This window comes from Mus caroli, chromosome 8 (genome assembly GCF_900094665.2).
Source record: "Mus caroli chromosome 8, CAROLI_EIJ_v1.1, whole genome shotgun sequence".
NCBI classification, from domain to species: Eukaryota; Metazoa; Chordata; class Mammalia; order Rodentia; family Muridae; genus Mus; species Mus caroli.
This window is the reverse complement of record NC_034577.1, coordinates 39,507,604-39,522,507: the sequence shown is the minus strand read 5'-3', so window position 1 is coordinate 39,522,507 and position 14,904 is coordinate 39,507,604. Positions and strand designations below refer to the sequence as shown.

The following is a 14,904-nucleotide window of genomic DNA, read 5'->3' as shown; positions in this document are numbered from 1 at the left end:
TGAAACTTTATGCTGTCTCTCTGATAAAGTCTTTCACTGTGTATATGCAAATGTTTCAGGTTGATGTAAAGTTTCCGGTCCTAAGCATTTTTAACAGTGGGGAGCAGATCTGTATTAGCTCTCCCACTTATTAAATCACTTGCTCATTTCCTCCAAAGAATGAAAGTCTTTTTTTTTTTTTGATATTTTCTTCATTTAAGAATGAAAGTCTTATCTGACCTAAACATGCCACTCTCCTCCCAAGATCACGCAGAACTTAACACATGGACTTAACAGTAGCCGAGCTGCTCTTCAGGACCAGTCCTCATCATTGCTGGGAAATACACAGTTTATCCTCTGGCCAGCTAATCTCACTCACTCATTATTTAGTCTGTGATCTACTGGGTGCTTGCTGTGGGCTGTACCTTGGGGAGTCTCAGTGAGAACAGACCAATGGCTCCTGTCTTTAGAATATTCTATATCCTGTTTCTTTCCCTTGAGGCCCCTTCTCATAATTTTTAGGTACAGGCTCGCCCTTCCCTTTCAGTCCAAAGCCAGGGCAAGAGTCTTATAAATCCTTCGGGCAGAGACTACATGTTATGTTTCCTTTTCTGTGTGGGCCGGGGAGGGAACTGTATTTTAACTGAAATAAAGCTTTGAAGAAGCACAGTTAGAATGTGATTGAATCTCCTTTGTAATTGTCACATCGGCAGTGAGGACAGAAAGCCTTTAGGTAAGCAGGTGTGTGTTGTTGAATGTTGGAGCTTCGGGGTTAAGGGGACAAGGCACTGAGCTTGAGACCGCCCACTCAGTGGACTACTTTCAGTATAAGCCTTTGCTTATTCGGCTATATTTAATCTTTGAGTAGCCCATGAGCTGCTTGTACTTATGCTGTGCTATGTCTATTTATGACGTGAAAACAGTGCCTTACTGGGGCAAGTAGAAAACATTACGACAAACCCGGGAGCCAACGAGTTTGACAAGGACAAGTGTGAGTTACAAATGTGCTCTCAGACACTCCTTCCCTAGGTAGATGGGAAACTGTATGCTAGGAATATGGAGCGCTTTAATAGAAGAGCTTGTTTCAAAGATGCTATTAAACACCTATCTTTGTATCCCTAAGCCTCGGCTGCTTCTAAGTAGAGGTTCCAAAGCCCCGTTCTTAATTAGCTTTTCCAGTGCTTATAATTGAGGTTTGATTCAATTTCAGTTTTGCAGGGGTTCAGACTTTCTGAAAGCAGACGTAGCCAGATAGGCATCAGATGATTAGATTCACGTGGCTCGAGAGGCAGGGTTGCCTCAGAGGAAAAGGCCGCTATCTTTTGTAAGTCAGCTGCCTGAGCAGAATATCTCTGTGATAACCAACTTCAATTCTTTGGGGGTAAGGTAAATTGAATTATAGAATATCAGAGCTGAGAACTGGAGAAGGATGTCAAAACAAGACCTATCTATACAAAAGACCTTAAAGGGCTGAAGATCACAGTAATGATTAGATTAGAGACACCTGTTCCAAATGGCACAGCTTAGTTTTTATTTTGCTTTATTTGAACAACTTAAGGTTCTTAGATTACATCATGGCCATTTATTTGGTTGAAGTCTATCAATAATAATAATAATAATAATAATAATAATAATAATAATGTGGGCTCCATGCAAATTCATCATATTGTTCCAAATGAGAATGTATAGTTTTCTGTCTCTGTCTCTGTCTCTGTCTCTGTCTCTGTCTCTCTCTCTCTCTCTGGTATGGCATGGACTCATTATGGAGCCCTGGCTGGCCTGGAACTCTCTGTCTACTCTGGACTAGCACTGACCTTTCAGCAATCCTGCCTCCATCTCCTAAGCTCTGGGACTACAGACACTAACATGTCCAGCAGAGAATGCACTTGATCTTTAAAGAGACATTTGCCTAGGGACACTCGCTCTTTTTCTCTGGATGTAAGAACACATGAATCATATAAGTTAATGTCACAGAGTAGAGACCAATCACAGCTTCACAGGGGACTTGTCCTGATTTTTGGAATTGAAACTTCTTTCCCCCCTGGCCCCCCCCCAAGCTACCCCATCCTGAACAGAAACTGTGATGTGATATCACTTCTCTTAACTTCATACCTGCGGTTCAGCTTCTAAGTTGATTTTGAAGGGATGTGCTTTTCCATCTTCAGACACCTGCGGAGACCATAAGCGAGTTTCTGCCCTGCAAATGAAAACGTTTGCAAACTCTAAATCCAAATGGCACTTCTTTTAAAATATATATATATTATTTCCCATGATATTTGTGAAAAATATTAGCAACCTTCACTAATTAAAGCTCAAAGAACTTATTTTTTTTTATCATTTTGTACATCCTCATTTAGTTACTCTTATATCATTACTCTTATATCATTAGAGGACCTGAGAACAGGATGTGGTTTCTGGAGAAAGTGTGTGTGAGGACAACAGAAGGGAGAGGTTTAGAGACATGGGGAGCACACTGGAAGGCAAGCTGTCTGAATCTCTCTTCTCTTCTCTTCTCTTCTCTTCTCTTCTCTTCTCTTCTCTTCTCTTCTCTTCTCTTCTCTTCTCTCCTACCAAGGCCAACATCGGAGCCAGGGAGAGATTGGCCACATGGCTGTGTGCCTGGCATCACAGAACTGTGGTTTGTCCTGCTCTTCTCATGCATCGGTGGCTCAGAGGCATAGGCACAGATAGAAAAGAATCTATTCTTCATGAAGCTTATGGCTGTCTGATGGAGCCAGTCCTCTGTCCCAGTGGAGATGGTTGCTGAGCAACAGGGCAATCATATGCGAATGACCACTACAACCAATTACTACTTTCTTATTTTTAGTTTCATACCAGGGCTGTCATAACAAGTTGGGCTCAAACTTTTGCTTTAGGAGGTGGTTTAGAAACCTCTGCATACTTAACGTACGCACATGTATTCTTCACACCTTGTAACAATCTTTTGATATGAACCTGTACAAGATGGCTGAGAGGATACTAACAACCAAATTTAACATGGTCATCTTCGGGCGAATCCGGAGATTCTTAATGGAGCACCACACCACAGATATATGATCAGCTTTTCATCCTTGTGTTGTCATGGCTACAATTATTTTCACTGTCAAGTCCCTGGGCTACTATATGAAGAAGCCATTCCTCTGTACCATTTTAATTTTGACATTTCAAAGATTTTTTTTAAAAAATGGTTCATTCATAAATGCTAGATTGACCAATTACAGTGATTACAAGAATGAAGTGGCAAATACATGAGAAACTCCATCAGAGTTCTGGGTCTATGACATTTCTCATGAGGCAGAGGAGACCAATTAGAGTTCTGGTTCAGGCTCTCCAGAAAAACAGATCAAGTTTTGACCCAGTTAGCTGAGGCGCACCTGTCAATCTTGAGACACAACTGGTAAGACGCTGCTTTAATCCTGTCCTGTGCATCAGCGTGAGTCATAGACTCCGTACCAAAGCCATCAATAGCCAGGATGACATCTCCAGGACACAGGTTGGCAGCTGCTGCTTTGCTTCCTGGAGTGATCTGGAAGAAACCAAGACACCACTTAAAATCCAACATCCCAGCAGTTTCCTGAGTTTTATACTTAGCAGTTGTATGTTATCCTGGCAAGGTTTTCAGTGTTACACTTGTGGCCAAATCTTAAGCCTAATTTTAAAAGAACTCTCAGTCGCTCAATTGTATCAGTGATATTTTATCATGTTAAATAATTTTCATAGTAGCCATATTTTAAGCAACATTTAATCTCTTGTTTTAAAAATATTTCATATAACTACAGCTGTGAATATTTTCTCTGTCGTAAACAAATAATTTTAAAGCTTTTTTTTGTTAGCCAGAAATTTCTATTTTGAGATACAGGTTTTGGTTTGGTTTTTGACATTTTGGCAACTTTGGTACTTGACTTGAACTTACTTAAGCAACTTGTTAAGTTTTCATTGTAGCATCATCATGAGGTGAGCAGCATGGATTAGATACTTAGACTCCCCCAAGTTCATATGTTGACCGTTTTTCAAAGTGATGACGTTTGAAAGGGCCCTTGAGAACATCAGTAGTCTAGAGCTGTCATGACTTAGACCAGAACCCTTACAAATAGTCCCCCAAAATGGCTCTGATGTTTTCCTGCCATCTCTGTAGAGACACAAGAAGTTGGACATCTGAAATCTGGAAGAGGACCCAACCATGTTAGAACCATAACTTAGATTTCTAGCTTTTAGAACTATAAGAAACCATTTTTGTTGTTGTAAAGCCACCTGGTTATAACACCTTAAACTAGGACAAGAGCATTTAAGTCCAGGACTCTGGGGAAAGGATCACCCTTGAACTGATCAAACGGAGCCTGACAATATAAACATTTATGGCATTCTAGAGAACTGAAGTCACTGGGAAGAAAACCAGAAGTTCAAGGAAAGCTGAGACCTCCAAGGAAGGAAGGGCCCGTGCCTAGGCCTGGGTGTCCCTGTGACAGCAGGGAGGAAGAAGTGGCCAACACAAAAGCTGTTAAGGAAAACTCAGGTGAAACACAATTCATTGCTAACGGCTTGGTGTAAGTTGGCATGAATGTAAAGATCCGCTGGGAACCACGACACAGAGGAAGTTTGTACTCAGTCATGTTACTTTCTCCATGAATGAAGAGCAGGTGGAATAAATAGAAAACATATAATAAGATAATAGGTTTTAATTAAATCTGATCAGTAGCTACATTAAATATAAACGGTCTAAACATGTTACTTAAAAATCGGAGATTTTTCAAAATACGGGGAAAAGGGTTCAATTTTTTTCAATCAGAATGTGTATGAAATTTTTAGAAGTGGAATATGAAAGGAATAATGCTTTAGGATATAGGAAAATATATGTTACTGTATTTTTAATGCTTAGATATAGAAAATGTAGAACATTAGTATGCTGAATATCCAGTTAAAAATGAAAGGTTACTTTTCTGGGTAAATATTTCTCCCATTTTTCTATCTGTACTCCCTAGTTAACACCTGGCCCTATTCCTTTATATTATACACGATGGCTATTCTGATTTCCTTTAAGTTCCTTAAACAGACCAGTCCTGTAGTTCCTTAAGGTTTCACATGCATAGCTACTTCTATATGAAATACTCCTCACCTGGTACTGCCTTGTTATTCTTTAGGTTTAGGGGCAAATAATGCATTTTAGAAAATCCCCTAAAGTTCTGAAGTGCCTTTTTTCTAGTCCCCTTGTTATTCATCTTTATATCTTATTTCCTTCATGGGGATTACTTTTAATTTTGTGTTTGCTTAGTTGTGTTTGTCTTCTCAACTGGACTGCAAGCTGATGTGCTGGAAGGTGCCTGACTTATGCTTATTCGACTGACAATTAACAGCTTTATCACTGTTCAAAAGCTGTATAAATTCAGGATGAACCGTACTTTGGGCACCGTAGTTTGGTCTTTTGCTTAGCAGGTGATTTGCAGTAGAACACTTTCTAATGATTTGGGGGGTAACTGCGGAGGTCAGGCCAGGGGAGAGAGAGAGAGAGAGAGAGAGAGAGAGAGAGAGAGAGACAGAGAGAGACAGAGAGAGAGAGAACTCTGAAGTTCAAGCTAGTTGAGTAGACATTTTGTGAGTATACTGTGCTTGTAAACTACAGTGTTGGGCATGTTAAATCTATCAAGATACATTATGCATTTTCAACTTACAGTAGTTTCAACTTTGGATGGGTTTATCAGGATATAACCCCATCGTAGGTCAAAGATTATCTGTATTTCTAATGTTTCACAGTGTATTACCCAGTGTTTAAATCAGTAAATAAAAAGCTGAAGAAAGAATGGAAAAGTCATTTAAATTAGGGCTTATGAAGAAAAAGTGGTACTAAAAAAGTATATGTGTGTGTGTGTGTTGTGTATATATGATCTCTCTCTCCCCCCCCCCCCCCCCCCTGCACCCTCTCTCCTCTCTCTCTCTCTCTCTCTCCCCCCCCCCCCCCCCCGCCCCCTGCACATGCTCACAGGCACAATCACACACATCTTCATGTGTGGTGGTTTGAATATACTTGGCCCAGGGAGTGGCACTATTAGAAGGTGTGGCCCTGTTGGAGTAGGTGTGTCACTGTGGGTGTGAGCTTTAAGACCCTCATAATAGCTGCCTGGAAACCAGTATTCTGCTAGCAGCCTTCAGATGAAGAAGATGTAGAACTCTCAGCTCCTCCTGAACCGTGCCTGCCTGGATGCTGCCATGTTCCTGCCTTGCTGATAATGAACTGAACCTCTGAACCTGTAAGCGAGCCTCAATTAAATGTTGTCCTTATAAGAGCTGCCTTGGTCATGGTGTCTGTTCACAGCAGTAAGATCCTAACTAAAGCATCTACTTTGAGACCAGATCTCTTACTGAACTTGTAACTCCCCATTTTCCTGCTAGGCTGGCTGAGGAGAGGAAGCCCCTTGTTTCCACAACTTCACAGTGGTTGGGTTACAGTTCCAGCGAGCCCAGAATTATTACTTGGGTGCTGGGGCTCTGAGCTCAGCTCCCCGTGCTGGTGCAGCAAGTGCTCTTTCTACCGAGTCATTTTCCCAGCCCAGTTTATGTTTACTATTGCGAACTTACCATTTTTATATTTGGAAACTGGAAATTGTAAATCAGAATTACTCATGAGTCTTATTTTAAACCTCAAATTGCTCCAGGAATAAGCTCTAGTGTTCCTAATACTTTATTCCAGGGTTAATAGTCAATTTGCTGTTTTTAATTTGCTTATTCTGTTCTGCTCTGAGCCCCTGGAGAGAAAGTTCATGTAGATAAATGATATCTTCAAAAGCAGTAAGATCTCATGTATCATAGGTCTCCAGAACTATGGCTAGATTGTTCATTGCACTTGGTTGGTTTCTGTGTCATGAAGATTTCCTAGTGGGAACAGTTGCTGGAAGCTTGGTGAGGAAACTGGGCTCATTACATCTTAGCCTTTGGGAGCTGCTTCTTAGCTACTTTTATCTAGACGTTCTCTTGGATTCAGGACTGTTAGAACAAAGTTTCCATCCCCAATGGCCTTGGTAGGGGTAAAAAGAATCCTAATTGTTTAATATTCTTTCAATATAGAATATGCAGGGCAGTACTTTCTATTTTTAAGCTTCTAAGGACAGAGTGCTTCCTTTGGGTTAAAACATTAAATGAGGCTTAGTGTGTCTGTTTGTGTGGCCCCTCTCAGGTTTGATGACACAGTTGGATGGACTCCAGTCCTGATCTGGAAGTGTTTGACTCTTTTTTTTCTGTTTTAACTTTGGTTATGATGAATGGAAAATAGAGCTGTGTGCATATGTGTGTGTGTGTTTGTATTTGTGCACTGTGCTGCTGGGTGGGTTAAATGCCTATACACATTTTAAGCAGATCTTAAATGTTGAACAAGTAATAAATATTGACTTTGTATATTGAGCAGACTTCAAAGATCAAAATCAAACATTTTAGTTATTAGAAGGCACTACATTTTATTAACAGTAATTCTGAAAGTTAAGGACTCCATCTTATCTTTCTACAAAATGCTACATTTTCAAAACTGTTTTCATTTTTCTCGGTGATGCACTGTGATAGGTTGAGCAGAAAGGACTGTTCTGTGTTGACGAGAAAGAGACCTAAGTAAGCCAGAGCTTCCTGCTGAGCTGAGAGCAGCTACGGGACCATGTCACTGGGCTTTTCAGAAGCTGGTCTGGGTAGCTTTAACTCTCATCTTGACACAGAGTAGAGTCACCTGAAAGGACAGCCTCACCAGAGGGATTGCCTAGATGCCCCTGTGGGCATGTCTGTAGGGGATTGTCTTAACTGTTGATTGACATAGGAAGGCCCAGTCATCAGCAGCAGTATCATCTCTAGGCAGGTGGTCCTGAGATGAATAGGTAAACTAGGACAATCGTTTCCAGCTGACAAACAGCTTCCAACACAGTTCCTGTTGTGTGTCTTGGCTGTGAAATGAGTACACAGTGCTGTGTGACATAGGACAAAGGCCCGCCTTGGGTTCCTTTTCTCTTCCTTCATTGATAAGTATAACCTGGGATTGTAAGCTGAAACAAACAAAGCCCCTTTCCTCTACATTGCTTTTCGTCAGGGTGTTGTATCACAGCAACACAAAGGAAAACAGGACAGAAGTCAGCTAGGGAGTGTCGCTAATGATGGAGAGAACCCACTTATGACTTTGCTTTCACCATGGTCCTTACTGCTTTTAATCCTCCACAGATGAATGGACCAGGTACAAAAGGGAGAGAGAGAGAGGAGGAGACATAGAATGCTTTTAATCCTTCCTAGTTTTCTAGTTCAGGAGGCTGGTGATTAGAATGACTAGCGACTAAAATGCCTGTTGACGTGACTTTGTTTTTCTAAGTTGTACCTTTCACTGAGGTAGAAGAATCCACTATTCATGACTAATTTATACTGCTGATTTGTTTTAATGCTCTACTATTATATTATTACTTTGGATTTTACAGTGTGCCCACAGTCTTTTATTACTATGCCTTCTCCAGTTGAGAGAACAGGGAGGTGAGATGAAGCATAGGGTTTTAAAATGAATTATTTTGTATTTGTGGTCATTCATGTCTTAACTATTAAAGTTACCAGAGAGATAACTAGCCATAGCCCTGCAGTCAATCAACCCAGCACTGTGATTTTAAACTTTCCTCTTACAAGAACCATCTGGGGTCCTTGTTAGCCATAAAGATGTCCGAAATTAGACGTCAGGAATCAAGACTAAAAGTCAATAGGAAAGGACCCAAGAACTGTGTTATTTGCAGACACCTTAGATGATTTTGGCTCTTCATGTTAACCTATTTCGTTGTTCCTCATTCCCTACCAAATGATCTCTGAAAGCCTTGCCAGGCATATAAATCTCTCTAGGAGCTGGGTACTACGGAAGTTTCATTTATACAAAATGTCCTCTTGATCCTGAGCATACGTGTTTTTGAAGAGGGCAGCAAGATTCTAACGTGTAGACTGGGATGAAAACCATCATGTTACTGTCATGATAGTATTATTATTGGGGCTTTTTTTTTATCTTGCTCAATTCTTAAGACAATCTTGCAAACACATGACTGCTATTTCAGTGTGAGAAAATCGATGCTCAGAAATCGTAAGATGAGGTTATTTATTCTGTGAGAAAATCTGAAATTCCTATTGAAGCTGTTTCACAGGCTCATCCATTGCTCTGTGCAGCCTCCCTGTGGGTAATCTCTCCACTCCCGTCCCTCCTGCTATCTCTCACACCATACTTTGCTTCTGAAGTTTTGGACCATTTTGTCACGGTAGCTTATGTGCATGCATGTCCCTTCTTCCACCGATATGTGTGCTTCTCAGAGGGGAGAGGTCTATCCTCATTATAATCATTGTCCCTCAGTGCCTTTCACTTAACAGGATATTTTGTAATCAATATTATGAACATATGAACCAGTGCTTCTCTGTAGACACTGCCATTGCTAGCATAAAATTGCACAGGGTTTTATTCTATTTGCCGTTGCTTTATCCTAGGACAAGTGTGTGTCAACTATTTGTGTGTGTGTGTGTGTGTGAGAGACTCTCTCTCTCTCTCTCTCACACACACACACACACACACACACACAGAGAGAGAGAGAAGAAGCAAGCATTGAAAATGCATTGGCAAGGTCTGAGTTGGTCCTCAGGTCTAACTCAGCCACACTGACACTGAAGTTCCCCAAGTTGAAGGAAGCAAGGATAAAACGGGGTGGGTGTGGGGATGGGGAAGACTTACTGGCCTCCACAGAGATTCAGCACCCAAGTTTCCGCTGCATTCCATATTGGAGCTTTACAAATGTCAACAATTTGTGTCCTCTGTGAGAGCAAACCCACTTCCTGGTTGGTCAAGAAACTTCCAGAAGAACCCTTAGGACCTTCTTCCAGAACAAAACAAAACAAAACAAAACAAAACCACTCCCCAAACAAAAAATCAACCAACCAACCAACCAACCGAACACCACTCCAAAACGAAAGACGCTCAGGTAGAGATGTGAGCCTCAAACATTGTTCTGTGAAATACTGTGTTGGAAGTATGCATCGTCTATGAGTTTGCGTCATTATGTGTCAGGCTTGTGCCATGTGTCAGGCTATCTAACATGCCTATAGAGGAAACAGAAGGTTACCTAGGCTGGAACCAGTGTAACCTCAGACCTCAAACCTTGGCTCTGTGACTACCTCCATCAGCCAGACCCCACTTCCTAAAAGCTGCGCAGCCTCGAACAGACCCCAAGACTGAGTGTTCGGAACACAATGCAGTGGGCGGCACTTCAGACTTGAACTGTAATGTAACACTCTCTCTTAAACCAAGTGTCCCAAGCCTACATTTTTTTATCTTACACAAAATGTAGTGCAGAGGTTGTCTAGAAAATCTTGGGTCTGGTAGTTTATTTTTCTGCCTTTTGATGTGTGTGTGCATGTGTTTCTTCAAATTATACTAAACTTTATTCCACTGATTAGTGGGTTTGTGAATAACTATGGGACAGAAACTCTTTGTGGTAACTCTGTGAACGGCAGTTTCAGTAGATGGCGTGGGTAACATATGTTGCCTTAAAGCAGGAGAACACAGGAGACAGACAGTTCAGCAGCCTGGAACCCTGATTTTGGATATGTATGCTCCTCCAGTGATACTGCGTTAGCCTAGTTTCTTTGCCTGTAGATTATACACACGCACCCCACTCCTAACAGTGTATTTAACAACCTTAGAACCCTCTAGAAAACTGTGTTTTCTAGCAAACTCTTAGGAGATTTTCTATTTACTATCTTATGTCTATGTGTAATTGATTATGCATACAATTAAAACCAGCTGCATTGTGGGAACGGCATGTGCAGCCATAAGATAAGCACATATCCTAATCTATCAGTCAATATAGAGAACTACCTAAACCCTATGACCCTTGGTAACTGACTCTCTCCTCTTCAAAATCCTATATAAAAGGCCCAGCCCAGTGATCAGGGCCCTTGAGTGGTCTCACTCATAAGGCTCCTTGGCAGCTTTGACAGTGTCTCCCTCTCTGAGCTGTACTCAGAATAAAGCAATCTCGATACTCTTGCAAGTCTATGGGAGCCGTTATTTTCAGTTCTTTGGATTTGAGGCCTAAGCTTCGGCAGCCTTGGCTCAGACCCTACCCACCAGTAGCCCTCCCACAAGCTCTGGCTGCAGCTCCATTGTCTCCTAAGGAGCAGGTGCTTACGATGTGCAAGCTCCTTGACTTAGCATGAGGTTATATCCAAAGCAACTGCAACCTCTTTATGCAGCTGAAGACACCTAAAATCAACCAACATTGAATATACCACACCTGCAGAACGTCCTGTTGTAGAGCAGTGCAATACACTGTAGAGGCTCACGGTTGCTCTGACGATCGGTTTGGCACTGACCATGGCCTTTTACTACTGTCCAGCATCAAGACAGAGTAGCACACTGTCAGTGGCTAGCACAGGCAGAGACGGAAAACTCTTAAGTATGGTCTGACTTGAAGGTGTCACTTTCAAACCATTATAAAGTGGCAGTGTCATGAACCAAGGGCCCTGCACAGTCTGCATTGATACAGCACAGGACAGGCAGGGGTCTGATCTAGCTTGTATGAGGACCAAAACAAACTTAGACGGCTTGAGAAAATGGATGGAACTTCTTATAATGGAAAGTATGGCATACTTCAGTTCTTTGTGTCCTTAACAAAACAGACAGTTACCTTTTTTTGTGGGGTGAGTATTTTGAGAGCACAATCTACTTATTTATGGCAATAAAGTTATGTAAAAGGTGAGCAACTTAGTCATTTGTATTATAGCTATATTTATTTTATAACATATGTGATATACCAGGTGCTGCTATGTGTTAAACAGTTTCCGACATAAAAGGTTCCTGCCCTCGGGGAGCAAGTGATGGAGTCAGATATGCTTAAGTATCTTGGGTATAGACAAGATAATAAGAGAGGATAGGCAGAAAGCTATGTATGATTATGCAATGGATGAAGTGACCATCATTAGAGGATTAGAGGAGGGCTAGGTTTTCATGGGCAGAGTGGACCACGGGGTAGGGCTGGAGAGAAGAATTCTGGGAGAGAGTGGTGTGTATCAGAAGCACAGCCATGCCAAGGAGATCATAAACAGCCCCGAGCTGTGGCATCACTGTCCTTGTATGGAGTGAGAAGAGGAACAGGAGAGGCAGGGAAGAAAAGAAGTCAGAACAGAGAGTTAAACAGCCATGCAGAAGAGCCCACCTTCTGTTCTCTAGAAGCTAGTGATGTCACTGAAGGATGCTTAATGGGAAGAATGGACAGCCCACTGCGCCTTTCAAAGGCGGATGGTAAGAATATGCAGGGTGACTTGGAGACTGTAGGCAGGCTTCTGGGCAGGAAGTTATGATATCTTGAATAAAGGCAGCAGCCCGAAGAACAGCGCCACTGACAAATTGGATGTCACTGGGGACAGTGAGGGACGTTTTTCTCATGCGTAGACTGAAGTAATAGAATAATATTAAAATTACAAAATGGAATGACTGCCTAGCAGCAGCAGATACTTTTGACTAACACCTCTGAGTTTTCACCCAGGTGACTTCTCATGTCTCTGTAATTATTATGAACATAATATTCTTAATAAGAATCCACAAAGGCATAAAAGCCCAAGTAAGTGGGCTTGCATTGATTTAACAAGAATTCCTGATATGTATGGCTTTGGGGACAGTAGGGGTGGAACAATTCGGTGGTATCTGTTCCCTAGAAGTTAAAACCATCGAAAAGGTGTATTTTAAATAAATAACATCTGGTTTATTATTGAATCAAGTGCCCACAGTTGTGACACACATTAGCTGAGTTAAAAATCCAAGACAGAATGGCTTTTCAAATAAAAATGTCATGACATCAAATACATTTACATGGTCTTTGTAGTCTGAATGCAGATGTCAGGTTGCACTAAGATAAATCTTGCTTTAAGTGTCAATGATCCCAAGCTTCAAACATGTGACTCATTAGACAGTTATGTTACAGAGTAATAATAAGATAATTCCTTTATAAATTTTCTCCAAGGGTCTTTATGCCATAATTCATTCTTTCGGATTTAATTTAAATATGACGTATTCTTTGTTAGGATTCAAGAGCTTCTGTTACTTAATATGAGCAAGTGGGACCTTATAAACTAAGCATATTTCTTAGCGACAGTGGAAACTGTTTTCTCTGGTAAATCTATAAAAGGAATGGCTTGTCCCACACCATGGAAGCATTTACTGCTTAATTTACTTAAGAGCAGTTCTGGGGGGATGTTTTAATGTCTCATATAAAAACACATGTCAGATGTGTTTACATGTTTTTTGAAAAATGTAAAACAAAGCTTGAGATGAGCCGTTGTATGCAACCCTATGATACACGCTTTGGGATTCTTAAAAAGCTTAGGGCGCCACAAATAATATTAATGTGTGTACAGTGCCCTATTCAAAACCTGTGATTGATCAGGCTATAAAGCATGTATTCATAAAATATAGCATGAGCAGAGAAGCCTACAATAAGAAAACCATAACATTTGGAACATAAAATGATAACATTTAAAAGTTTGTGCCTTCATGTTTCGAATGGCTTGCATGAGTAACTGAAACGATTGCTTTCAAAAGTTGAGGAAGTTATCAACTAGATGCTTAACAATTACTCTAGAAATTTGCTGACAGAAAAGGAACCCTGGGTTTCATTTTTACACCCTCCTTCTTGTTGGGTTCTGCTTAAGATACCCTGGAATCAGGCAGCTTGGTGTTTTGCTACTACAGCCTTCCTTTTCAGAGTCATTAGACTGAGCGGTTGCTCTCTATCAGGTAAACTATAGCCCAGGTTTTCTCTGCAGTTTGAGTTATAGGTAATGCTTCGTCAGCCAAGTTCCAAGCTTTGGAAAAATATTTATCCAAAATGCCTGGAAACGGAGGAATACACATTAGTAATATTTTCCCTGTCTGGCTGATATGAGAGGTTTCAACTTGGCCAGTCCAAGCTGTGCCCTGAGAACAGTACCCTGCTGAAATTCCCATCCAGGCAAGAAAACTGCTCAGATGCAAGTGTAGCGCCACCAAATAACCACTAGAGTGACACCTCTTTCTTGCTCTCCATATCTGATGTGTGTGGGGGGGGGGGGGAGCCAAAAGCACCCCTCAGCTCTGGAGCCCTCCTCTGAGCCCAGCACTGCCAGTTGACCTCTCTGGCAAATGTGGCTGGGGACCCAGGAAAAGGGATGCAGAGTTTGTGAGCTGCCTTGATTAAATCTCAGAAAGGCTTTGCATCCTCCAGCTTGTTGCTGAAGTCCAACTGGGAGCCAGAAGCTCAGGCCCCCGCCAGTGCACCATCCTGCCTCCCTCCCTGGGTCTCTTGGTTTCTCTCTTTTAACTCCAGGGCTACTCTCGGATGCCAGGTGACCTGTAGCACAAAATCAGAATGGAAAACACCTACCCTGGTGATGACCAAAGGCTGATTGAAGTCTATGCCCCCAGAGAGTCTGAAGCCCCAGGGCGCAGGACCCGGGAGAACTACGTTCTGGGGCATGGTGCCTTCCCGCGAGTGGGTCCAGCGACGGGTGGCTCGGCAAAGCGCTAGTCTCGGAACCGGACAACCTACTTAGCTCCTGGGGCTGCGACCTAACTGGGAATGCTGTCCGGGAGTTTTATCCCTGCTGCGGAGTGACGTCACTGGCCTCCTCTCTTCCCCGCCCCCTCCCACCAAGGAGAGCTCCAACTTTGGAAGTGAGAGACAGCGCCTGGCCAGAGGCGCTCCCAGCTGGGTGCAGTCGCCCAGACCTCTCCCCGCCCAAGGAGGCTTCGGGTTACAGCTTCCATCATTCCCTTAAGTAACACCTGTCCTCCTGTTTATCGTCTACTTGCTCAGCGGTGCACTTTACTGGGAAGTTAAAAGCAATCACACCACAGCCTCTATGCTTTCAATTAAAATAAAACCCAAGCACAACCAGGCACTTAGGAATTTAGCAGTT

General features: G+C 42.1%; 1 protein-coding gene across 3 annotated transcripts in view; it reads right to left on the bottom strand.

Moving 5' to 3' along the window:
- Positions 1 to 14,582, bottom strand: part of Pdlim3 (PDZ and LIM domain 3) — a 31,495-nt gene extending 16,913 nt beyond the window's left edge. For 2 of the 3 annotated variants that reach the window (XM_021170250.2, XM_029480940.1), the window contains exons 1-3: positions 14,370 to 14,561; positions 3,354 to 3,505; positions 2,092 to 2,176 (exon numbers count right to left, since the gene is read on the bottom strand). In XM_021170250.2, coding sequence (XP_021025909.1) covers positions 2,092 to 2,176; positions 3,354 to 3,505; positions 14,370 to 14,462 — 330 coding nt within the window. In that variant the 5' untranslated portion in view covers positions 14,463 to 14,561. Of the gene's footprint in view, positions 1 to 2,091; positions 2,177 to 3,353; positions 3,506 to 14,369 lie in introns of all 3 variants that reach the window. The other variant, XM_021170251.1, reaches the window with a different exon arrangement.
- Positions 14,583 to 14,904: the final 322 nt, after the last annotated feature.